Genomic DNA, 25,152 nt, shown 5'->3' on the forward strand with positions numbered 1-25,152 from the left:
TAATAGAAAGTTCAGCTACAAGAAATGTCAGTTTCTCACTTGAGAGAATACAACATTTACCACAAAGCTACAGCTGCCTTTGCTTCACTGGGTTGAAAGATACCTGCACACTATTTTCTTGTGCTTGGTGAGACAGTCTTGCATTTGGTAGTGGAGAATGCGATCCTAATTTTCTATCCAGGAATACCTCCTTACTACAGGCGTAACACCAAACACGGAGTGTAGTAAGGTTGACAGTTAGACAGTGTTTTGTCTCCTAAAACAGAACAAAAACCAAAACTGTGATTCAGACATTTGGAATAATTAAATACTGCTACATGCAAGCTACAACAGAAGTATTAAAATTCAGAGATTTCAACAATTTTACAAATATTATGTTAGAATATTAAAAAAATAGCAATTCAATTACTGAAATCTTAGCACAAACTATACAACACATTTTTAGTACACGTCACTCAAATTAGCAGCAAGGTACAATCAGAACCTAAGCCACTGGTCGTATCTGACATGCCTGTGTTATTACAAAAATAAGAAGAAAGGCTCTTGTCAGAAGTTTTACAGTTAACAACAAACCAATTTTCCAGGAACATCTGCTATTGGTCATAATGGCAGCTGCCTCCTCTACAGTAAGGGCAGTGTTTATTTATACTGGCTTGCTGCAGAAAATTCAAGCTATTTTACTGCTTTGCTGTAGGAACTTCAAGGTATTTAGCAATCAGAACAGCAAGATAAGATTTTTAGTTCAGTTACAGTAAGAGGTGCTCATATCAAACATTCTAGACAGTTCTCTTGTTGACAGCTTCATACTGTGAAACAACAGAAAAATCTGACAGATGAAGAGTATTTTTCTTGTTCTAATCTTTATCTTTCTTTTTTTAACCTCTCTGCTTGCTGTAAGATTGTGTACACAGTTGCTGTCATCCTCCAGATTTTTCCACCAATCCTTTCTGTATTTCTTCCTTATGTGTCAGCACCAGCCACCTTTATAGACAATGAGGGATTTCCTAGAAATTAGGAAAAATACTACAACTGCTGCAAGATGCCAAAGTTCCTCCTCCTCTCATTTAATAAGGCCTTGTACAAGAACAATGTTTTCCATATATAATGTGGGCTACAATTTCATTAAGAAGCCCTCCCCCCACTAAAAAGATTAGAAACATCAGGTTACTTAAATATCTCAGACAAGATTAATCATGAGAACATGCTTGATTCTGCAGCTTCAGCTGCATAAATAATTACAAGTCTCCAGAGCAAGAGCTTATTAATTTTCTTTAAGTGGGCACAATGAAGATGATTATTTGCAGTACATGGAGCCTTGCTGGTAGAAACTGGAGGAAGCAGAAATAAACTGATCCATGTCAACCTTTTACCTCTCATTATATTGAGTTTATTGAGATTTTTACTGGCTTACTATCCAGAAATTAAGTAACAAGAAAAATCAAGAAAAGGATGTCACTGACAGCAAGCAAACTCTCTATATTCCCCTTCTCTTACCTGGCAAGTACATAATATTGCTGAAACAGCATGTAAATCAGGAATAAACTACCATAGAAAGCCAAGAGTTAGAAAATTGTAGGCAAGAAATTCAGGGACCATCTGTTCCCCAATTGCTCCACAAGCAGCTCATTTATGCATCTATTGTAAAGCCTTTAGAACTGTGATTCAGCTTAAATGGCTGGCAAAAAAATATATTTATATAAATGCACTATTGATTTGAATAAATATGCACCCCTCTCAAAGCCCTGCTTCAAAAAAAAAAAATCAGGAGTGGTGGTAAAATGCAGTCATAAAGCGTACTTCTTGTAAAACCCTGGTATATACTACTCGTTCATTTTAATTTTCACTAGAGGGTTTTTTTTAGTATTTTTAAGAACCAGAAATTGCTCAGTGTGGAACCTTAGATGCATTTTCTGACAAACTGTAAATTGGTAGCAAGAATTTAATTCAATCAGAAAGTCGGCAATTCTTAAAAGACATGTTAATAAAACTGCCACGCCTCCATCCCCAGTATATTTGTTAAGAGAGACCGAATTATCTCATTTGCTCCATTTTGGCAAATGTGCACAGAACAGACAGTGAATTTAAGACCCAAACAGATGCATCAAGCTGTCCAACCCTGCCAGAACTTGGCATGCTGGGGAACATAGGGCACACACTCCACTGCTCCTACCAAGCTGGATGCAAAATCAGGACATAGCAGAAAAGGGTATACTCAGCTCAGTCTACAGGTTCTTCATCTGTAGCCACTGGAACAGGGAGCATAACGCAGAAACAAAACACCTGTTTCTGGTAATTTATACTTCCTATTTTACACCTGTTCAGCTCTCATCTTCATCAACCCAACTTCTATCCCCTTACTCATCAGCAGCCACAATCCTAAAAAGTTAGGCTGAAACAGTGAGGCACTACGTATAAGCTGAAGTGCTCAAGAATTCTCTTCTCCACACACCTTGAAAAATCATCAGAAATTGTTTGGGGGATTTTTGGTGTGGTTTTTTCTGTTTGTTTGTTTTTTAATTTTCACCATGTTCTTCTAAGGAGCACAAGAATCTCAGAATTTCATAAATAATTATGCATCTGCACAAAGATTGGAAACTCTCACATTCCTGAATTAGTAAGACCTGCTTCTACAGATAGAAAACAATCATAGCTTATCAAACTTCCAAACAGTTATGCTGACACAGGTTTCTGACGTCACTAAAATGAGTAAAAAGAGTTCTCAAATTCTACTTCACTGCTTCAACTGTATTACTAGCAAATACACATACCTGGGAATGGGTGGTACTGTGATCAACATGGGATTCACCACAGCCAACATATGTACATCTGTTCTGTTGAGCAAGATATGAGGAAGTATACAGAATTAAAGAAGTGGTGTCAAACAGATTTACAGAATAGGAATATACTGCCAGCCCCTTTAAAATTAACTCAAATTTCAAACTTGCAGAGTCCTACACAAACCAAGAGACATGCACAGTAAGTGTTAAAACAAACATCACCCAAAACAATAAGAATGTGGCAAGGTTTAACTCAACGCCTCTCGCTGGTGAGCAGTGTTAGATGTTTAATGCATTTGGAATATAAATTTTCAGCCATTTTAATATATTTATTCAGATTAAGGTCAACATGTAATTTTTTGCAATTCATGATTTAGTAGATATTGCTACAGAAATACAAAGTTAGCGCAGTGTCTCAAATACCAAATTGCAACAGTCTCAGAACATGACACATTTATACCAAAATGCCTGTATGCCCCTATCGGCAGTGCCTATTATTAAAGTATTACTTAGCAATTAATTAGTTTTTTCATCTTTAAATAAGAGTTTCCAGCACTATATGGTTAAGTACTTACTACATTCTAGTTATAACATGCGAAATAATTGTTGATTTTAATTGCGCTAATTGCAAAACATATTTGGCTGAGTTGAGTATGGAATCTTGCAGCTGCCAATCTTCAACAATTTTCACTAATTCCTCATTTGCATGAGTCAGGACAATCACATAACAGGGTACAGCATGTTATGTTTAACTCTCTAAGCACATTAATTTATACAATCAAATAGCAGCTGAACACAGTCAATTTTCTATATTAAATAATCACAGATATTTGTTAAGTTACAGATAGTTAACATGCTGGGATCTCACCTTGTTTTTGTACTGAAAAAGGTGAAGGCAAGATGCCAATTCAGCCAAGAGGAGATATATCACAGCATGACACTAAGTGTTCTACTGCAATTAGAAAACTCTCCTATGGAAATGTTGTTATGAAATTAAGTTTTTCAGTAACAGTTTAAGAGCTCTAAGTGAGAAATAAAAAAACATGTTTTAAGCTTCACAGCACCTGCCATGCTGATGTATGCCTGAACACCTCTTCCTACTCCCAAGAGGGTTTTTGTAAGTAACTAAACCTCAAGCCATCTCACAAAAAGACATTAAACCCTGTTGCCATCTCTTATTGATAGAAGGAGCAAAATAATCTGATGTCTTGACTGTTACGACTGCTACTTAAACTGTTACTTAAAAGGAGAATAATGAAGTAGATTTTTAAAAATACTCTTACATACACCTAAAGGCTGGCGTCTCAGCCTAGATATCTTCCTGACAGGACTTAGACAAATGTTGCCGAGAAATGAAGTCAAGCCTATAGAGCAAAATTTCAATCTCTGGAAACAGCTGTATGTCTCAAGAATTCACGAGACATTCTAAAAATTAGATACTTTCCTGTTGGTATCATAGATCAACCAGAAGCAGCATTTTCAGAGCTTTTTGTTTTAAACACACTGAAAAATATGGGGTTTTGTAGACAGCAAGAAGCAGCATATTTAAGAAAGAACTATATACAGGGTAAAGACTGTACAAAATTCATACAAAGTCTCAAGAATGTTCATACATACTTCTGCATGTTTCAAAGTTATTTTTTTCTGTTTTGCTTAAGAATAAAAAAAGTCAGAGTATGTATCTTTATGCCGTAAAATGGTCACCATTTACTGCTAGATGTTATTACTACAAATGCTAAGAGTGGCTTATAAAAAGTAACTTAATTCTGAAAAATAATATATTATTCCTGATCTACAGATCTGGGGAAAATATTAAAAAATGAGAAAAACCTCTTAAGAGCTAAAAAATATAATAACTCAAGAAGACACCTGGATACGCTACTTTCTTCTAAAAAAACCCATCATTTTCAGTATTCTTAAATTACAAGAAATATACACCTGACAAAAGGTAAATCATTTTAGAAATAGAAAACTGCACAAGAGATTTTGCTATTAAATAATAACATAAAGAAGCTAATTTAAGAAACTTCATTATAGTTGTTTCTTAAAAAAAAAAAACCAAACTACTAACTTTATCTACAGATTACTAGAAGAGGACCCTGCTATGGAACAACAGAACAACTTACCTCTAAGCATGCCCAAAGGTTAGGTCCTCTGACTTTGCAGTCCTGACAAGTGCCCTATTAGAAGTTAAACATGCAAGCAAAGTATTATTTCATTTACTTTCACCAGTAAACCATAACTTTGAGACAAAATGAGGAAAAAATACTGTAAAGCTCAGTATCAAATAAAGAATATTAAGTCAGAAAAAAAGCATGTGTTGATAACCAACTCAATTTTTGTTTTGCTTCACATCATCTTAAGATCAGCATATTGTTTCAGCAAAACCTTGAATCTCTGGGTTTTCATCTTAAACCAAAACTTGTTCTTCTAAATAAAGCATATATCATATCACATTATTAAAATAAATCCTCTAAATTGGTCTTTCCTACAAATTTAACATAAAAAGAAATTAAAGTGATGGTAGTGTTGTAATAACTGCGTATTCCCATTTGCAGACAGTCAGCACTGCCTGCAAAGGTTTACAAAAAAAAAAAAGATGCAACACTAGAGAAATGCTATACCACTCTGCAGCAAATTAACTGTTACGCTTTTAAGAGAAAGAAATTTAGCACCATGGACAGAAAAGGTTTGGCTTTTCGTTATCTCCCAGCTACTATAGTGGGTCACAAGATCTTTCTTTGTTCCATTTATTAATATAGCTAGAAACCAAGAGTTCAGGTACGGGCAGTTTCTCAAGCTGTGGCTCCTATATCAAAAAGTGAACTGTTATCCAAGAAAAACTTAAGCATAAATTTCTTTGTTACAGCTTCTACTTGAAGCCAAGTCAGTTACGCTGTATTAGATTAACATTTAAAACAACTAACTGCTACAATGGCAGTGTATGAAAATAAAGTTCAGCTTGGTGTTATGCTAACTCTTTTAACTAGTATTTCCATTCAAACATCACTTGCTTTGTAGAACACAGCTGGGCAAGGTACTCTTAAGTGTTAAGTACTGACAAATAGTTCTTCAGCCTTATCAAGTCCGTAATTCTTCCCATACTTCATTTAAACCTTAGTATTCCAGTACAGATTTTACCCGTGCTTAACACTTAAATGGATCTCATAACTAATAATTCATGACAAGACATGTAACTAAAATAAGTGACCAGAGTTAACTGTGATAGGAAGAAAGTAAGCTGCTACAACTCACATGAGACTTCTGTATCAATTCCTCTTTTGTTATCTCACCCACTGATTCCAAGTGTGGGCAATTGCTGCCGGGTGATGACATTTCAGAAGCTGTATTTTCTGAGATCCTGCAGCTGGGATTTTCCAGACCAGGGAATCACTTGTGAACAGAAGCAAGAATGAGTAAAACCCAATTCCTTACAGTAGGCAGCAATATTAGGTATCTAATATGCAACATATACATAACTTTTAAAATCATGTGCCTTTTTAAAGTAAGTTAGTATAAATAACTTCATTAACAGTCAGAGAATCCAACAGTTCAAATTAAATACATCTGACTTCTAAAACAAAATCCTCTGACTTTCAGGGCATAACCTAACAGAATCCCGAGTGGAGCAGAGCTAGTTTGGATTAATTATTTAACTTCCTGACCTCTACCATTGCACCCCAATGACATAAAAATTACAGTTTTCAAGAACTACCCAGACATGATGGTGGCAATGACTGTATATTCTGGGAAGGGATCTTATGCAATACTGAAGTGTGCTGAAGCTGTGATGGCCAAAATGCAAAAGCACATAACTTGCTTGTGAAAGGAGAAGGAAGCTTTATCTTGGTTTTATTTATTTACAAAGACACATTCTAGGGTCTGGCATATTATCTATCAAAAGCAAACTGAAACTTTTAACTCACATATAGTTCTGAGCACTCTGCGAGCTTTTCTCTTGTTTGAGTTCTCTCTGTCCATCCAACCTCTCTGATGCAGACACAGAAACCTACCAGAAATAAAGAATGCTAAATACAATCACTTTGTCATTATTATTTTGATGGTTGCACAGAAAGCTATGGTATTTTACAGAAGGAAAGTTAAAAAATTAATTCAGTAACATTCTTTTTATATAAATACTACAATTGACTCAAACAGAAAGGAACCATCCAAGAACTTTGTTCCAGTTTTGTCACTTAAACAATTACTATCGATGCCTTAATCTCTCAAAAGCCCAAGAAATCTTGAGCTTTCTTTGCCCAGTTATCTTCTGTCCAATCTAGCATTCCTTTATCAAGACTTGCAACTAAACTTCCAATTCTAACTCAGTGATGCACACTCCTTGATCTGTTTGCAGCCTTTAGCACTGTTATTAACATCTCTTTCCACTTTGCCTGTTTGCTTTGGCAGCTGTAGGTCTGTTCATTCTGCTACATGACCACTCACTCCTTTGAGTGTTCAGTAACCTAGAGCTTTGACAGTTTAGAGGAAAACAAACCTTGCCACACACTTCCTAGTAAACTTTCAGTTTGTTCTCTTTGACTTGGTCTTTACTTCCATTGCCTTGCAGTAAGATCCCTTTGAATCAAGAGTAATTTCAGATCCCTCTGATTATCAAAGGGGTTATATATATATGTATGTGTGTGTTTGTGTGTATGTGTATAAATAGTCTATATTATTTCTACAAACATTCCTATACAAATAATAAAGTATTATAAATTATTTGTATAAGAATAATATATAATAGTTTATATAATTATAACCTGCATGTATATTTAAATATATTGTATTGTTTTTATATAAAAATAATACACAAGATATTTATTATACGTGTAACATATATACACATACTCAAGTGTGTGTGTATCTCAGTCTTTTTGAACGTCATGTTAACAGCTGTTCAATAAAATATTTAAGAACTTATCTCACAAGACTGGGAATATTACAGTAAATTAATAATTCAGGATTTTTTTCAAGATGAGGTCTAAATTCTCCTCCTGGACCAATGGCATGACATTTAAAAACCATTACTCTCGAGTACAAGCTGCAGCTGGGGAAGTATTTCATCAGTTCAGCGTCTATTTGTAATCTATGTGCAGTATTGCTGAAAGAGACTTAAAATATGAAAACTATCATTTTTCAGGCCAAACCTCCTCAACTTCAGTCATATTAGCACCTCTGCTTTGAACTGTAAAGTTCCTTTTCAGAACAGAAATGGAAACATGAACATATCTTTCATCTTGCACATTTTGCAAGGTCATTTACTGACAATGGTTTAACCTTAAAACATTAAAAAAGGACAAGCAAGTTTCAAATAAACCCCTGACAACCTTAAAAAAATTCAGTGTGAATTAATGCTGATTTAACACAAATGCTTTAGAAAGACTGGTATAATGGATTAATAAAGCTTCAGGCTTTTTTTTTTTATGGAAGAAACTTTCTGAATGCATTATTCCAAGTAATACAAAGCAACGAATGAAGCGGAGACTTCACCACATGCTACCAGATATGTATTTAATGGATATATTTCACACCTGGAACTGTGCAAATGCACACCTCTGGTCCTGAACAAACCCAAACCCAGGAGTTCAGCTCACACCAGATTCTATTTCTTGGTGCAGTCTGCATCTCCTCGTAATAATCATCAGAAAGACCAAAGCATGTTGAAGCTCGTGTCCCTGTGCATGTGGTGGCTATTCCTGTCCATATGGAGAGCATCCCTTGTAGAAGTCTAGTTAATGTTACAGTTTCTTGACATGCTGTTATATGGGCAGAGCTGAATGGCCTTTCTTTCACCTTTTGTTAACAAAATTCTTACACACCTCCTTCCATCCTGTAGCAATCACGATAACTCACTGTACTGCCATAACCTTGGTAGCTTAATATACCTAGCTGCAGTAACACATTTTGTAAAATTTTATGTTAAAGTCTAAAACTGTAAAATTAATTTCAAACCCATGATTCATACTTCATCTCTCCAAGTACTACCAAAGCCAGGGTAGGCCCTCCCTCGCTCACTGCCCTTCCTCCATTTCACCACTTCCTACTCTATCTGAAAAGATTGCTTATCCTCCTCTGCTGACAGATCTCATCATCATATCTGCTTTTTCACAAACTTCTGCATTGAGTTGGCCTCATCCAGAAGTCACTTCTTTGCATTTTCAGTAATTTAAAAAAAAGTACTTTTGTAATTTCTCTTACATTCCATTTTATACTCCTGTTCTGAAGCTGAGTATATCTCCACTTCATGCCCCCAGTGATACATGATAGTTTGTTCTGGGAAAGCACCCAGATACTTCATATCAACAGCTCTACTGGGTCAGATGAAAGGTCCATTCAGCCCAGTATCCTGTTTCTACTGGGTACCAAAAGACAAAATCCACAGAAAAATAAAATTATTACAAGAATATATAGCCTCCCTGAATCCTTTCCAGCTCTGGGGCTTCCTCAACCAAAAGTTTATGTATTAGAAAGACAGATAAAGGCTCTGGAAAGGACCTATATCAGTAGTTCCAGCCTTCCTAAGGTTGAAGAACTCTAAAAAATTTTTGTCAAGACAGGAATTCTTTGACAGCAACCATGTGTCCAGTGGTAACAATACTATTTCTGTCCGTTTCACAGACCCTTCAGAAGTATTCCATGGTCTCAGAGGAACCTTAGAAAAATCACAAGCTCAAAACCACAGACCTACATATACAGGATGTAAGAAGCATCTTTGTTTCACTAGGAGGTTAAGAATGAAGTAAAACTTAACTGGGAACTGAACTCTAGTTTTCACACTAACTGTTCGTGATCATATTCATGCAATATAAGCTTCTCATCAAATGCTTCCCATATATTTGGGAGAGAACTTTGCAGTCTCTCCCTTGCTCTCTCCATCGTTTCCACTTGAAATGATGAAAGGTTTGTTTCAGCCCACCTATCTCATACTACATCATTCAACTAATTGAATCATTTGATGTTCCAAAGAAGGACTTACTATTTTTGCTTAGTGCATGCATACTTCAATGGAAGAAAAAAAGCCTGTAACACTTATCTTGAACTCCAGTCTTTTTTTTTTCCTGTTCCTGTTTATTCTTTGCATCCACTAAGAAAAAACCATTTGTCACATGAACCGTGACAATAATGATTTATTGTGAACCATAATTTAAAGCATTATGACCAGCAACCTATTTACTCTTCAGCAGAATTCCATGGCATCACAGACTTGTGTGGTGCCTACCACAGAACTACTATCACACACACAGAAATATCCCATCAAACACTAAAAGAATTCAACTGATCTTGAAAATTATCTTAGGCTTATGCAGGGAGCCCAATATTTCCTAAAGAAATGTAACAGATTTTAAATTATCTTAAAGAATTTTTGAACTAATGTTTTCATCTGCCTAGTTATAGTAGTTAACACTTCAACAGACATTGAAATAAACAAATATGAATCTTTATTCCATTGATATCCCTAAATATGAAGCCATTTTATCAGCTAGTTTTACAGGGTACAGTTATGGAATGCTGGTAGAAGATTTTAAGAATAAACATATTATTCTGAAGACAGCAATTACCTGAAGGAGTAACTGTATCTTCATTTTAGGCTTTTATTATTTTCCCTCTGCAGCTCTGAATAACAGCATATCAAACCAGCAAGTTCTAAGTTCAGCCTTCTTATTTGCGCTCCCAGTTATTTTACTAGTGATGCACTGGAACAACCACATTTTTCTTCATTTTATGGCAACAAAATGAGAGTGGCACAGAGGTGCAATTTTGTATCTGAATAATTAATTACTCAGAATACTAAAGAGACCTGGAACTTCAGTAATTGCCTGTCATATAGCCGTCCTTCAAGAAAGAATGACTAGAAACCCACCAGCACTCACTCCAAACTATACTTGCCCATTGAAGCTACAGCCCTAGACATACATATACAGATTTTTAAGATATACATTTCTCTATCAGTTTTCTAAAGATCTGTATTGCTCTTTGAAACATTTACTGGATTCTTTGACAATTATTACAGAAATTACTTCAGCATAGCAATGTATGTGAATAATTTTGTTACCAAACTTGAGAATAGCCTTCTCAGGTCAAGAAATAGGTAAGATTAATCTTAATTTCACACCCTAAGGTCCTTTATATTCTGTTAATCAGTAGGTAGTTTTGATTTTCATCTTCCATCCCTCCCTATTTCTGCTATTTTTAATCTATCAACTCTGAACACAACTATCCCATTCTCTTGGAAAAAATGACACCACCAGTACTAACTCTTGAAGAAAACTTACTTACGCATTTAGAATAAAACCTGGTGTTTTCCCAGTAAATGACAAACTCATACTCAGTAAGCTGATGAAAGATACCTGGTACTTCTCTTCAGGCACCAAGAACTACCCATCCAAGCAAGACACAATTTTTAAGCCGCTTTCATTAGACTTTTTTTAAGCCACTTTCATTAGACTTTTTTTGTGTGTGCCATTAAGTAGTTTCCGAAAGAAAGGGCATTTAAAAAAACTGCCTGAGTTGAGGGTATATCCTCTTCCAGGGTTAGCCATTTCCCATTTTATATTGCCCTTTAAGGTATATAGGCTGTCCATTCATTTCTTTCTTCCACCACTTTAAATCCTAGCCGTGAAACCCATTAGCTGACCTTTATGTTTCTAAGAGGATTTTCCTAACTCGGGCTTTGCCTGCGCGCAGGAGAAGCCTACAGTGATTTTCCAGTCGGTGCCACACCAGTTTTTTCTCCGGTCTATTCCACCCCTCGTTCGCGGGGACCGAAGCGCGGAGACACCTCAGGGAACGAGCAAAGTCATTTCTAGGTAAATCACCGGCGCCAGGAATTGCACCGCACCCGTGGCGCCGCCGCCGCGCAGCTTCAGCCTCGCAAGATACCTTCGGGAGGTCGATTCGACGCCCTCCGGCCGCTCCCAGCCGGCGGGGGACTGACGGGGGTCCCGTCCCCGCCCCCCCGCCGCCCCCAGCCCCGCTGCTCGGAGCGGGCTGCCCGGGCGCCGCCTCCCCACCGACCCCGGCCCGGCGAGGGAGGCAGGCGGGCCGCCCGCCGCCCCGGCCCCCTACCCAGCCCTCCGGGAGCGCGGCGCCTCGGCCGCCCACCACCGTGCCCGCAGGCCCAGCGGGCCAGGCCGCCCTGGACTTTGAGACCAGCCGCAGACACCGCCCGCCGCGCTCCTGTGTCCCCTCACGGACGCCGGGCCCGACCCGCCTCCCCCACCGCCGGCCCACCTCCCCCCATCTTACCGGAGCACCCGGGAGAACGTACCGTGCGCGGAGCCCGGAGCTAAGCCGGGCCGCGGCGAGCCCCACGGCTTGTACCGATGTCGAAACCCAGCCTCCGGGGCGAGCAGCCCTGGCGGGTGGGAGGGCAAGTAACGCTCCCCTGCCCTACGCCGCCGTAGCGGAGAAGACGGCAGTACCTCCTCCTCAGCAGAGACAGACCAGCCAGCCACAACAACCCCACCGAGAGGACGCGCCCCTCACAAAGCTAACCGCGCCGAGCGCCTCCGCCGCTCACGTGAGCGCTGCCCCGCACAAAGATGGCGGCGCCAGGTTCTCGACCCGCCGCCCGTAGAAGAAGGCTTGCCCTAGGTAAAGATGGCGGAGGTGGACTCCTAGCGGAGTAGGTCACCGTCACGTGGCAGCGAGAGGCGCTGCCTCCCGGACGCCCTCGGCCGCTTCTTGCTGGCCCGGAAGCAGATCCCCCGCCGGTCTCCTACCGGCTGCCGGTGCGGGGAAGGGACGATCCGTGGTGCCTGCCCCGGCCCTCGGCAGGTAGCCGCGGGCGGCAACAGCAGGGCTGCCGCGCAGGGGGACCTGACCCGCGCCCTGAACGGTGCGCCCGCCTTCGCCTGGGCGGTGGCGGTGGGGATGGGAGCCGAGGTGGGCGGCGGCGGGGCTGGGGTTCGCCGCCCCTAGGAAGGTGGCTGGGCCCCGCTCCGTGTCCCGCGGCGGGGAGGGGTTCCTGCCCTGAGGGGACGCTCCGGGGCATCACGTCCTGCCGGTGGCCGCGGCGGATTTCCCTCCGCCGGCCGTTAGCGCTGTGCCGGCCCGCCCTTGTCTGTCACCTCACTCCGTGCCACGGCCGGGGCGCGGTGGGTGCCTGGCGTCAGGGGCTTCGCCTTGGGTTTAGTATCAGGGGGTAAGGGGGAGATTACGTTAGGCTACAACGTTTAATCTTCATCGTGTAACTGCACAAGAATTGAAGCTCTGAATGGCATAAACTTTTTCTGGCTGTTCTCAAATCTTTTATCTATTTTAGCCGGCAAATACGTTCTGTCAGCACCAGCGATCCTAGAAACAGGGTTGTTTCTGTGTATGATTTGGAGGATGTAACTACTGAACTGCCAGCTAATCAAGGCAGACTGAGTCCCCTGTAGCTCCTGGTTATATATATACAGGTCTCAGCACGGAGCGGTTGGAATGAACGAGGCCTAAGCTGAGCCAGCAACTTTGCCATCTTCTCTTTAAGCCCAAGTCTTACTCAGAAACATCAATGAAACAAGTCATGTACCTGCTACATAGCAGACTTGAGCTTGTAGAAGAAAGCTCTCCTGTGCTTTTATTGCATAATTTAGTATGTGTCCTTTGTTTGACAGAGTATTCCAGAGTCTGGCTGTGACTGTTTTCAAGATAGTTCCACTTAATGAGGTTATGGGAGAGAAGTAGCCATGTCAGAAGAAGCTGTTACTGAGGCACGATTTTCTCTTAAGACAGTAGCTTTACGGGTATTTCATCTTCCCCTTTCTTGGTATTATTCTCTTAACCAGGTAATATATACATTATCTGAATATTGTCACTTTTGATATACATTTTGAAGTTCAAGTGCAATGTTGTAATTGCTCTTCTGAGCTTAATATAAGTTAAATTTATGCAGAATGTGTTGATTTTTAGTTTATTTAGAACACTGAACTGAAATTAGTGTTTTTTTCCTTTTTCCTGCTAATTAATGTGTAGTGCATCATCATACATCTGACTGAAGAGATTACTTTATCTGCAGTGTCCGTATGTCTTTGTTTTGCAGTAGTACAATGATTCTTATAAAATCAGATATCAAAATCCTCAGGTTGTCTTTTTTTTGTAGATTTCTTTTGGTATTTAAAAACTAAACAACTGTCATGAAATTTTGAAAAATATTGAGTGTGGCCTGAAATAATTTATAGATTAATTTGGTGAGTGGTGCTGGCAATCTGAATGATAATTAACTATTAAAAATCAAAAATCCATTGTTCTAGTTTTCCAGTCACTTCTGTTAGATTAAATAAGAGGCACATGACCAAAGCAAGGCAGTGATTCTTTAAAAACAGGCTGGTTTTTGAACCCGTTCACTTCTTTTTGTTGGCTTTGTTTGTGTGTTTTACTTACGGAAAGATCTCCAAAGAAAATCTTAAGGCTCTATTAATCACATTATTTCCTTTTATAGATGGTCCAGGAGTTAGTTATTTCTATTTTCTTTCACTGGTATTATAGGCTAGTTTTCACTGTACAAATAGCAACACAGATAGCAGTCACTCAAGTCTGAGCAAAGAGTACATTAAGAGCTTAGTTTTCAGGTTGACAAAAGTCATTGTGAAGCTGATACTCCTTGTCTGCAGGGAATCGTAAGATTTGTCCCTAGAGCACCTTCATGTCAAAGACAGGGAGGAGGAGATGTAGTTGTGTTGTAGAGATGCAGAGAAGAGAGGTGTCAGTTGTCCATAAGTACATATGTGATAAATGGTAGAGAGAAATAAGTCAGAATTACTTGAGAAAATATTAAGGCTTCAGTCAGATCCCTCAGAGAATAAATTTCTTGAAGAGTGAGCCATATTCTGATGCCATAATACACAGGAGAGAAAAAAAGGTTTCTAGTTGGCTGCACAAAATATGGTCCAGTAGTTTTTTTCCATTCTGTGTATGCTGAATTGTTGACAAGGACAACTAAAATAAAAAGAATATTTCTAATTAGGAATGGCAATAATACTTTTTTAAAAATAGATATTAGCAGGTCCTAATAAAGTTCTGCTTTTAAACCCTATGCCTTTAATATGACTGTATTTTATTTCTATTGAATTGGATGCTTGTAAGCAAAAGCTATGTCATTTTTCACAATTGTATGTAAATGTTTTTCAAAGCTTTGCTGCATGTAAAACCAGAATGAGATATTCTCAGTCTTAGCTGCATCTGATTATTGTCACACTTTTTCTGTATTTACGATACGTGAAAATTCTCACTGCAAGATCACTGATTTCTTTTTTACATTGCAGCATATTCACATCCTTTTTAAATACCATGTGCAACTCCATTAGGTGCAACTATTAACTTCCCCCTACTTAGAGGTTTCCATTGCACTGTTGATTTATTTATGATAGTGCTTGTAGGCACAGACAAACTTTAAAAATCCACTTAGAGCTTTTTGAAACTTTAGGTCTAGCATTTTATTTCATGAGCTTCAAGGTTTTAATTTCAGTTATTTGGTTATTAACTCTTTCCTGTCAAATACAATAGTCTTTTGTAAGTATGTGTTTGTGCTTTGTTTCAGGGATTTCCTTTTCCTCGCAGAGTACAGTGCTAGGCTTTTGGCCTTGGCCAAGATACAGTACCACTAAGGACAGGGTTCCCAACTCAAATGTGCTTGACTTGTTGATTGCAAACTCCATGCAAAGCAAAGCTTTCAATGCTTATTTAAGTTACCCAGCTCTGATAGTATTAACCAATTGTACAGCAACCAGGGACTGCCCGAGTGTGGCCAACTCATATGAGGAAACATGTTACAGAAACACCATATTAGCCCCAAGGACTGCAGATCTGGTTTTCTCCTAGCAGTCTGTTTCTCAAGCAGCATAGATTTCCTAAAGCTTTTGCGAACGTGGACTCTAGTTTCCAGTTAAGGGACTCTTTTCTTCCTCATATATCTTCTCACTTTGAATTTTATAAACCTTGTTAATGTCTTTTACTTCCAGTTCCTTGTGTATATGGTTCTTATTTGCTAATTTAAATTTTTGTAAACCTATGACTGATCTATGTCCAAAATAAAATGTAACAATTAAAAAGAAACTGGTTTATTTAGAGAAATATGTTTAAATACATGTTCTTCCAAAATTGAAACACCTTTCAGTATTTTTTTGCTGTTAGAGAATTAATTGAAGCCCTGCATTGTCCTGGCATGAAAAAAGAAATAATAATAAAAAAGATGTTTGTATGAAAGTCTTTGCTTATGTCCCCACAGTTCGTGGATTTGCAATATACCTTCTAGTTCTTGCTGCTGCAATATGCGTCTCAGTGCAGCCGCTCACTTTGTTGCACCAGCCGCTTGTAAACTCTCTCACCTACTGGCCACTGCAGATTTTGAGGAGCATTAGTCTGTGTCCTTAACTCAGAGTTGGTTGTTCCTCAAGCCGTGTAAGAGCAGCATCTCTTACCTCCCTCAGACAAGCTATAGCCTAGGTTGAACACACCAAAAGGAGGGTAGGAGGAAAGGTGGGAGTTACGCAGCACATATTTCAAATGAAATCACTCTCTCTTATTTTCAGATAAAGCTTTCCCCTGGGTTAAAAAAGCTGTTCACGGTAACAGCAGTGAGTGCGATATCTGTTATTTTTCTGGCCCATCACTTTAAAAGAAGACGTGGAAAGAAAAATAAGAAAGTGCCACCATGGGAGCCAAGTCATCTAGTATTAGAGTGTACCAAGGCAGCTGCATCAGAAAAAGGTACATGAAGGAACCCCCAATGTTTTTTTTCCTTTGCATTCTTGGAGGGGAACAAAAGCAGTATGAAGGGATGGGTGTGTGTAACGCTGTATAGTAGTAAAACAAACTCTTCTCCTTTAATGCTGAGTAGGTTTGAATTGTTAAAGTAGAAATTGTGCAAATTAAAAACAAAATTACAGTGTTTTATAAATAAGCTGGTCTTGTTCTCAAAGCTGAAGTTTTAATTATGAATTTGGATTAAAACTTTTTTTATCAGTAGTATATTAGCAGTGGGGTTTGTGGTTCTTGTGGACATATCAATACGGAGAAAAGCAGATTTAAATTTTTATAGGATGGGAAGATAATTATGCTCAAATGCATGTTTATTGTTATAGACATTGTTCTAATTTGCAGTTTCTTGTATAGAACTGAAAGTAAAAGAATAATTGTTGTTTGCTTCTAAACTGGATTTTATTTGAAAGAGTAAATGCAATTCTTGATAGGTCTTGCTAGCAAAAGATAGACTGACTTTAAAGCTGCTGCAAACTCAAAACGTTTTATCTGTTAGGTTCTAGTTGTTCCAGTAGTCGGCAAAACTTGACCCTTTCTCTGAGCTCTGCCAAGGAAAAAGGATCTCAGCCTTGTATCTATGCAAATGGAGGACTTTTCAGTAAATACTCTGGTTCAGTTCAGAGTCTGGCCTCAGTAAGTAAAAGTGTGTTAAGGCTTTTGAATGTCTGTTAACTTGCACTGCATATGCACCTAATGGTTTCACTGAGCTGAAACAACTTTCCTGAACAAGCTGCACAGATGGCTAGAGACGCTGAGAAGGTCATTGTACTCATTACATAGTAAAACTTTCTAGATAGGTAACTTGGATGTAAAGTACTCTGAGAGAAATGTAGTTTTAAGGATACTTTGTATAACAACGCTTCAAAATTTGTTTATTTTATTTAAGGTTCAGAGTGCCACCTCTTGTCACAGTTGTGCTTGCGCCAATTCTAATTCCTGGGATAAAGCCGATGAAGATGATATTAAGCTTGTCAATATCCCAGTGACCACACCTGAAAATTTATATTTGATGGGTAAGTTATAATAACAATATTCATCATCTACCAACAATGAACGTAAATAATCTCTTGGATTTGTGGCAAAGTGACGCAGAATATTATTGCGGTGTTCTTTCATAGTGTCCTGTGGGCATGTGTCTAAGAACATTTCCATTAAATAATGAAATCTTCCTTAATGTAGAGTCAGTTTTTTAAAATACATAATTTTATTCCTGTACTTGTAGTAAGCCATAGGGTTATTTTAAAAAGTAAATAGGAAAAAATACACTGAACGTTGTTGCTTTAATCATATTGTGAACTTCTTTATCTTATTAAAAGGCAGATATGTCTCTATTTTTTTAGAATGCAAATTGCTATTGTTTTAATAAGTTGCATCTCTGCTATAATCATGCTTATTAGCTACGTAGTTTCCTGTGACTCTAAAATGTGAATGCATATGGAAGCTGTGTATTTGATGGAATGGAGGTATTCCTGTCCCCCCCTAGGTATGGAGCTTTTTGAAGAAGCGCTGCGTCGATGGGAGCAGGCGCTAACTTTCCGTAACAGGCAGGTTGAAGATGAAGCAAACTGTGGTTCCATTAAGCTGGGAGCAGGAGATGCAATTGCAGAAGAAAGTGTTGAAGTGAGTATATGCAATCTATAATCCACTGTTGCTTCCCTGACTATTCGTTGCATTTTGTTACCTGAATCTTCAACTTCTAATTCAGTTACCAAAACTTGAGAATTAATTCAAATTTCCAATTTAGTGACATTGCATTTAAAGGAGAACTAACTTTGTTCCTTTTGATTTTTTTTTGATTGGTTATTAGGAGGAAGGGGAATTAGCTTGCTTTATTTTTCTGGCAATTGCTGTTGCATCAGTGTTTGCTTCTGAATGGTATTATCAAGCTACCAAGCACACTAGTTCTCTGCACAAAATCTCTTGGGCCATTCCTTTTTTATGACTGTGTGAGAGGATATCTGCTTAGCAAAGATAAAGGTCTTGGGAAAGATTATGAAATTATGAATATTCAGAAATAATGTGTTTGAACTTTATTTGTATTTCTTTGTTCTTATGACCTAAATGATAAAAATATATTTTGAAATAAAGATACACCAGTATGATTTTCATTCTTTCTAGTGCAGTAAACTTCACAGAGAATTTTAAAGTATTTTGAAACGTAGGTTTTATTTTTATTATAATAAATAAAATGCATGCTTAGAAAAGTGTGTATATTCTGGATGTTGAAGTATTCATCTGGCAGTGTCCTTGTGTGGTTTGTAGGAAATTAATGTGGCACAGTGAGCTCTTTGAAGGGTTAATATTCTTAGATTTTACAAAGGCATCTTACAGACTGTAAACGACAGAAAATCATCTAATGTCTGTCTTCTTGCAGGATATCATTAGTGCTGAATTCATTCATAAGCTTGAATCCCTTCTTCAAAGAGCTTATCGGCTTCAGGAGGAGTTTGAGGCCACCCTTGGGGTCTCTGATCCTGCTTCTCTAGCTAATGATATTGGTGAGTACTCCTATTTTATGTTTTTATCAGCTGAGCAGAATTATATGTATAAGTAAATAAGTGGAAAAAAATTCAGGTCTTTACATAATTATGTAATGGTTGATGTAGTGCTTGCATTTTAGATAAGAATGGACTGAGAGGAAATTTTTTTCCTTGTGGCTTGTCAGTGTACTTCAGAATTTTCATAATACTTCTCTAAGTTTCTGTTAACTCGGGTATTTAAATATTTATGCAGTAAGAATGTAGGACCCTTTCTATAACATGGGTGTATTAGAGCATTTCAAAAGAAGTTATGTGTTTTGAACTGTCAAATTGTGTATGCATGTGCTGGGTTGTTTTACCTACCATAGGTAAAAAAAAGTTTTACAAAGAAACCAAAATCAAACCAGAAAGACTTAGCCTGGAACAGATATCCATCACCAAAGCTCTTACTCCCTGTGATTGAAATTTATCAGTTATGAGTGACTAAATCCAGGATGCTATAATGGCAAAATAAGAATAGTTGCTGCCAGACTTGTTGACTAAATACAGATAATTTATTATTTTTATTTTAAAAATTGGCTTAAGATATTCTTAAAGACTGATACTATTGCACACTTTCATAATTCAAGATCAAGCATCTGATTTAAAATAACTGTCACATCATAAAGGCAGACATGTTCTGGGATTTGTTTTAGTCTGTAGCCTTGTTTGTTAGGCTTCAGCCTGACTGGCACAAGGTGGCAGTACTCTCATCTCTTAGCCCTCGTGTTACCCTGCAACTGCTAAATAGAGCTCAGAGGAAGGCAGGTATTAAATTTAGATTGGAGCTGGCTTTCTGACATATCTACGTACCCCTGTTAATGTAATTCTTAAAGCAGAAAAGCGTTTGGGTGTTATGTTTTGGTGTCTGAAATCTTAAGCTCTATAGTTGCAATGTCTATCCATTATTAAATTAGGCGCTTATTTGTAATTTCTATCTTCAGGCAAAATTAATAAAATGGTATTCAAAGGACTCAGTGTGATGTTCAATGTGTTTAGTTATTGTTTTGCTTGGTTACCCTGGAAGTATTTTGAACTGATATTTTATTTTTTAGATGTGATAACTTGATTCTTGTTTAGCAAGAATGTTCTGAGAATTGAATTCCTTTCAAATGCCCTTTGTAGAAATAATTTGTGATCCCTTGAGCAGATGTCTGTTACTTTGTTATGAATATTATTTGTGCTGCCCCAGATGAGTGAGGAAAACAAGTAATGAAGTTAGTGAGTAGTGTTTTCACTGTTCAGGATTTGGGGCTTTTTCATCACTATCTTGAATTTGTGGCTTGAACAGCAAGTAATACATTAGAGAATGCTTCACTTTTTCAGAATGCTATTTTAGAATATAAACAGATCAACATAATCTCAAACGCTGGCGCTTGGAAGATTTAATACAGAGGATGGTTTTGTTCAATATTTGATATGAAAACATTTAATCACTCAAAATTTCTTAGATAATTTATTTCCCTGTAAGACGTGACACTGAGTGTAGTGTATGAATGTTTGAAGTAGGGTGTTTTTGCGACTGACCTTTTTTGGTAACTTTCATGGGGAGAGACAGAAGAGTATGTTTGGAAGAATCCTAGAGGCTCCCTGACAAGTTTATCTCCCACCTCCCCCCCCCCCATTTTTTTTTTTTTAATTAATTTGGAAATCTAGTGAAAGAGAAGGAAAGCTGCTGTCAACAAACTTTCCTTTACTACAACAAAACGTACATATTAACATGTAATACTTATTTTGTGTCACTTCTGTCCAAAGCTTTGTATTACTCTTTTAGGAAGTAAGGAGTATAAATATTGATCGCTTTTTCCCTTTTTGTGTGTGTGCATGCACGCGTGTGCACGTGCGTAGATTAAGAACCACAGTAAAAGAAGGGTTCAAGAGCAACAACTATAAGCAAGTCCAAGAAAATCATGAAATCCGAGTGGCCAAAAGAAATAAAGATGGTACAGCATTCTTTACGCTACTGAGAATAATACCCTACTCCAAAAAAAAAAAAACCAAAACACGCAGTTCTGAACAGAAACAGAAATGAAGGTGCCTCTGTTCTGTACTTGAAATGAATCGGGAATGTGTGTATGTCTTTGACACTGATAGGAATGCGTATCATTTGTGGCAAAAGAGGCAGCATCTGCTAAATCAGAATCAGTAGTCCTGGATGATTTATACCCAAAACTTCTTAAGGAAACTAGATAAAGAAAGCACCCTAATCCATTACTATGCACTAATCTTGGAAAGTGAAAAATGTTCCAAATGATTGGGAAATTGCCAATTTAGTTCCTAATCTTAAAAAGCAAACAGACAACCCCAAAACTCCATCACCCTAGTTAAGCCTCATACCTGTGAGGCAATAGAGTTGCTAATTATGAGTTCTGTTACCACAGGCAACATAATAAAAGGTGTAATCAGTGGCAGTTGATACAGTTTCATGGTAGCTAGTTTTTCTTGGACTGTAGGTTTTTGAGAGATGTGCGATTTGGGGGATTGATACAGCACACATTAGATGATAATAGTAAGCTCACTGACATGAACATTTTTTTATACTTCTGCCCGCTGATAAAAGGTTTTCTTTCTCAGGAAGATGTTTGGTCAAACACTGTAATTTTATCAACTGTGTAGTTGATAAAATAATTTGTAGAGCTGGAAGTTGATTAAAAAATGATCATTTAGGGCATTAAAAGCATTGAATTATTGAAAAGGAAATGTTAGTAATACTGATCTGAATTATCTGTTTAAATTGATACAATCTAACAAATTACATTTGAGCCCAGACAAGTATGGGTTGTACATGTAGATGGGAGATTTAAAAAGAAAAATAATGAAGAAACACTCGGCATGCATTAGGAAAATTATGCATCACAGTCAGTGTAAATTCTCAGCACAGTGCTGTAGAAGACCATCGCTAACCTCTGGCTATGTGAAAAGGACAGCATTGGCATAGAGGCAGAGATATGACCTTGGTTTTGTATGGTTTTAGAATACTGTGTCCAGTTTTGTTGTTCGTATTTCAGAAGATACAGAAGTGCTAGAACAGCTCAAAACAAGCCATAAAAATGATCCGTGTGTTGGGGAAAAAAGCTAATATGTGGCTTAAGTTGCGTATGTCCAGCTCCTTAATGAAGAAAGTGCTGAGAGGTGACGGACTTGTTCTGAATAGCTACTTACACATAGAAAAGGTATGTGGTGCTGGGGAATTTAGAGCTTGTTGTCAGACATAACTAGATCCAGTTTCTGGTTGTTCAAGTGAAACAAGAAAAGTTCTGAAGTGAGTTGCCTCTGAAGCACGTTGAGGATATTTCAGTATTTTAGCCAGTTTGTTTGTTTGTTTGTTTGTTTGTTTTTACTGCTGTTTGAGGGATGTTTTTCTTCCTCTTTGAGAGGAAGGGATGGCTTGAGGGTAAATGTCATTGTGGTCTTTCTGGCGTTTCAGTGTTTCCCCTTACTACTGCTATTTTTTCTTCTTTTGTGGGCCTTCGAGTGAACAAGAAAAAGCCTTTGTGGTCCTTAATAGGTTCACAACACTTACAGCTTGTCATTAAAATGGTTATAACCAGATCTTTATGCATCAGGGTTTCCACTGTTGACCCACAATAGTAATCAGAAGTTTTGCTTTGTTTTTTCTGATATACATCATGGTGAGATATAGCTTGTGGATTTTTTTCCTGTTTTCTCCATCTGAAGCACTTGTGATTAGCCACAGCTGGAGACAGGACTCTGACAGTTGGACATGTGCTATCAAGTGTTATCAAAAGACTTGCTACATAAATATCTGACTAGCACTTCTTCTTCAGAAACCCTGGGTTATAATGAGCTCCAAATTAGGTCAGGAAGGAAACTTACAAAGGTAAAAATTTCTATCAATTCCTGGTTTTCAGCTTTATCTGTAAAATCTGCCAAACTTCTGGGGCTCCTGAAACCACTCTCTCCCTTATTTGTCTGCTAGTCACAGGTGTTGCTCCTTTCCAAAACCTTTATATGTTATTCTTCCCCGGTAATCATTTCCCTTTACCTAATCAAATTAAGACCTTAGTGCTGCCATTGAGTGATCAAGCCACAGACTTGCTTTTCATTTTGAGATCCCACTTACTAGTTGAAGTTGGTTGGCATGATAAACAGTTTGCCAACCAGCTTTGAGAAACAGCCTTCTGGAGGAGACTATGCTTGAGAAAAGGAGGCTTAGAGGGGATCTCATCACCATGTACCAGTACTTAAGGGGTAGCTATGAAGAAGATGGAGACTCCCTTTTTACAAGGAGTCACATGGAGAGGACAAGGGGGAATGGACACAAATTGCTCCTGGGGAGATTCCAACTGGACACCAGAGGAAAATTTTTCACAGTGAGGACAGTCACCCATTGGAATAATCTCCCCTGGGAAGTGGTTGACTCAGCCATGTTGGTCACTTTTAAGATTCGTCTGGACAGGGTGCTGGGCCATCTTGTCTAGACTGTGCTCTTCCTAGAAAGGTTGGACTAGATGATCCCTGAGGTCCCTTCCAACCTGGGATTCTGTGATTCTAATATGCTACATGGGGGAGTCAGCATTGAGTTACCTGGGGCCCTGCTGGAATACAGTAGCTTGTCACTGCAACTACTGGCTTTCATGTTGAGGCCTGAAGTGCTTCTTTTCTGTCTGCTGTGACAGGTAAAAGGTGACTTGTCAGAGCAGGCAATCATCACTTAAAGTGGTTGCGTGCTGTAGTCTTAATTGCCTTTTGTTTGATTCTTGTTGCGTAAATTAGCATCTCCAAGTGCTTTTTTTACCCCCTAGTAAAATGTAAATTATCTATTTCTTTTCTTCCAGATATTTCTAAATATTCAACTTCTAGCAGTGCAGAAGATAGAGGTATAAATAAATAGCTTTTCCCCCTGTGGGTAGAATTCTATTAATAGTAATAATACAAATAATTGCAAATTATAATTTTCAACTCTGTAAGCTATTGTTGAGTTGTAAACGATGAATACAGCCCTGGAAGACTTGCATTTTAAGTAGAAGAAATAATGGAATGCAGTTACGTTTATTGTTGTTGCATTCTCCACTGGACTTTCAGAATTATCACATAAACCAGAAAGCTAAAATAGGTTTTCTACAGCAGAAATATTTCTGGACGTGAAATTAAAACAAATATGTAGAGCTGAACTGCTGCTGGTTTTATTCTGATCCTTTTAGGACTGTGGAACAACGTGGGAAGCCTAGAAACAGGCTTTCCTGTGTCAGGCATAAGCTGCACTGAATCAGGAAGGAGGCAATTGGCAGAAAACTGTGAAATAAAATATTCGTCTTGTTATTTCTGCATGGTGAATGTGAAGGGGTAGAGGGTTAAAAGCTTCCAATACTTTCTGTAGTCTGTCCTTGAAAAAGAGTTCTTTTTTTTTTTTTTTTTTCCTTTTTAGATCTTTTCTAACAGACTGAAATGTTAGTCGAGCTAACTTGGGAGGAATGCAAAGAGTTAGGAGAGAAACAATAGCTTTACTTACGAGCAGAATTGCAGGTCAGAGGGGAAAATTCTCAAATTGTAGGGTTCCTTGTCAGTACTGAATTCCTAATACTTCATATTATTATTTTGATTTCTACTGTAAAAAGAAATGCTGGCACTCAAACTGATGGTGACTGGTGTACACTGGCCCTTAAACTTTTTGAAAATAGTATTAAAGCCTACATATTGATTAAATTTTTCTTTTTAAAATATTTACTTTTTCTTTTATATTAATTATACAATTTAAAACAAATTAATTGTTTGAGCTACTGCAGTAAAAGATATCGCACAAAGGTCTGTGTTGTTGGATGGTTTTGTTGGAAGGTTCGTCTGTTTCTTTTTTTAATTTTCTTCTCACACTCAAATATATGCTTGGCATTTTGGACAGAATAAGCACAGCCTTTAACCTACCGACAAAACTCTTTGGAGAACATATTTACATACTAGAAACTTTTCTCCAGCTGCTCTTAAAAAAAAAAAAAAAAAAAAAAAAAACTTTGTATAATCAATGAAGCTGTTGAAAGCTCATTTTTATACATTTTATTAACACAGACTTCTGTAATGTTTTACTGTCCATGGATGAAAATCTAGGGCCTGTATTTTCCCTCCTGCTTCTGAAATGTTAATGGAAAAATTTT

General features: G+C 38.0%; 2 protein-coding genes across 13 annotated transcripts in view; one reads left to right on the forward strand and one right to left on the reverse strand.

Annotated features, from left to right (window-relative positions):
* USP33 (ubiquitin specific peptidase 33) overlaps positions 1 to 12,324 on the reverse strand; it is a 43,056-nt gene extending 30,732 nt beyond the window's left edge. For 4 of the 6 annotated variants that reach the window (XM_075097905.1, XM_075097904.1, XM_075097903.1 and 1 more), the window contains exons 1-6: positions 12,049 to 12,324; positions 6,704 to 6,786; positions 6,033 to 6,170; positions 4,904 to 4,957; positions 2,769 to 2,831; positions 104 to 256 (exon numbers count right to left, since the gene is read on the reverse strand). In XM_075097905.1, coding sequence (XP_074954006.1) covers positions 104 to 256; positions 2,769 to 2,831; positions 4,904 to 4,957; positions 6,033 to 6,113 — 351 coding nt within the window. In that variant the 5' untranslated portion in view covers positions 6,114 to 6,170; positions 6,704 to 6,786; positions 12,049 to 12,324. The remainder of the gene's footprint in view (positions 1 to 103; positions 257 to 2,768; positions 2,832 to 4,903; positions 4,958 to 6,032; positions 6,171 to 6,703; positions 6,787 to 12,048) is intronic. The other 2 variants (XM_075097901.1, XM_075097900.1) reach the window with 1 other exon arrangement.
* MIGA1 (mitoguardin 1) overlaps positions 12,276 to 25,152 on the forward strand; it is a 40,561-nt gene continuing 27,684 nt past the window's right edge. For 3 of the 7 annotated variants that reach the window (XR_012661259.1, XR_012661260.1, XM_075097911.1), the window contains exons 1-7: positions 12,496 to 12,618; positions 13,382 to 13,552; positions 16,295 to 16,472; positions 17,020 to 17,156; positions 17,410 to 17,536; positions 18,007 to 18,143; positions 18,898 to 19,021. Coding sequence is in view for 5 of the 7 variants with exons in the window: in XM_075097911.1 (XP_074954012.1) it covers positions 13,454 to 13,552; positions 16,295 to 16,472; positions 17,020 to 17,156; positions 17,410 to 17,536; positions 18,007 to 18,143; positions 18,898 to 19,021 (802 nt within the window). In the remaining 2 variants the exon portion in view is untranslated. Of the gene's footprint in view, positions 12,375 to 12,469; positions 12,666 to 13,381; positions 13,553 to 16,294; positions 16,473 to 17,019; positions 17,157 to 17,409; positions 17,537 to 18,006; positions 18,144 to 18,897; positions 19,022 to 25,152 lie in introns of those variants that run through there. The other 4 variants (XM_075097910.1, XM_075097906.1, XM_075097907.1 and 1 more) reach the window with 4 other exon arrangements.

Source organism: Phalacrocorax aristotelis, chromosome 6, assembly GCF_949628215.1.
Source record: "Phalacrocorax aristotelis chromosome 6, bGulAri2.1, whole genome shotgun sequence".
NCBI classification, from domain to species: domain Eukaryota; kingdom Metazoa; phylum Chordata; class Aves; order Suliformes; family Phalacrocoracidae; genus Phalacrocorax; species Phalacrocorax aristotelis.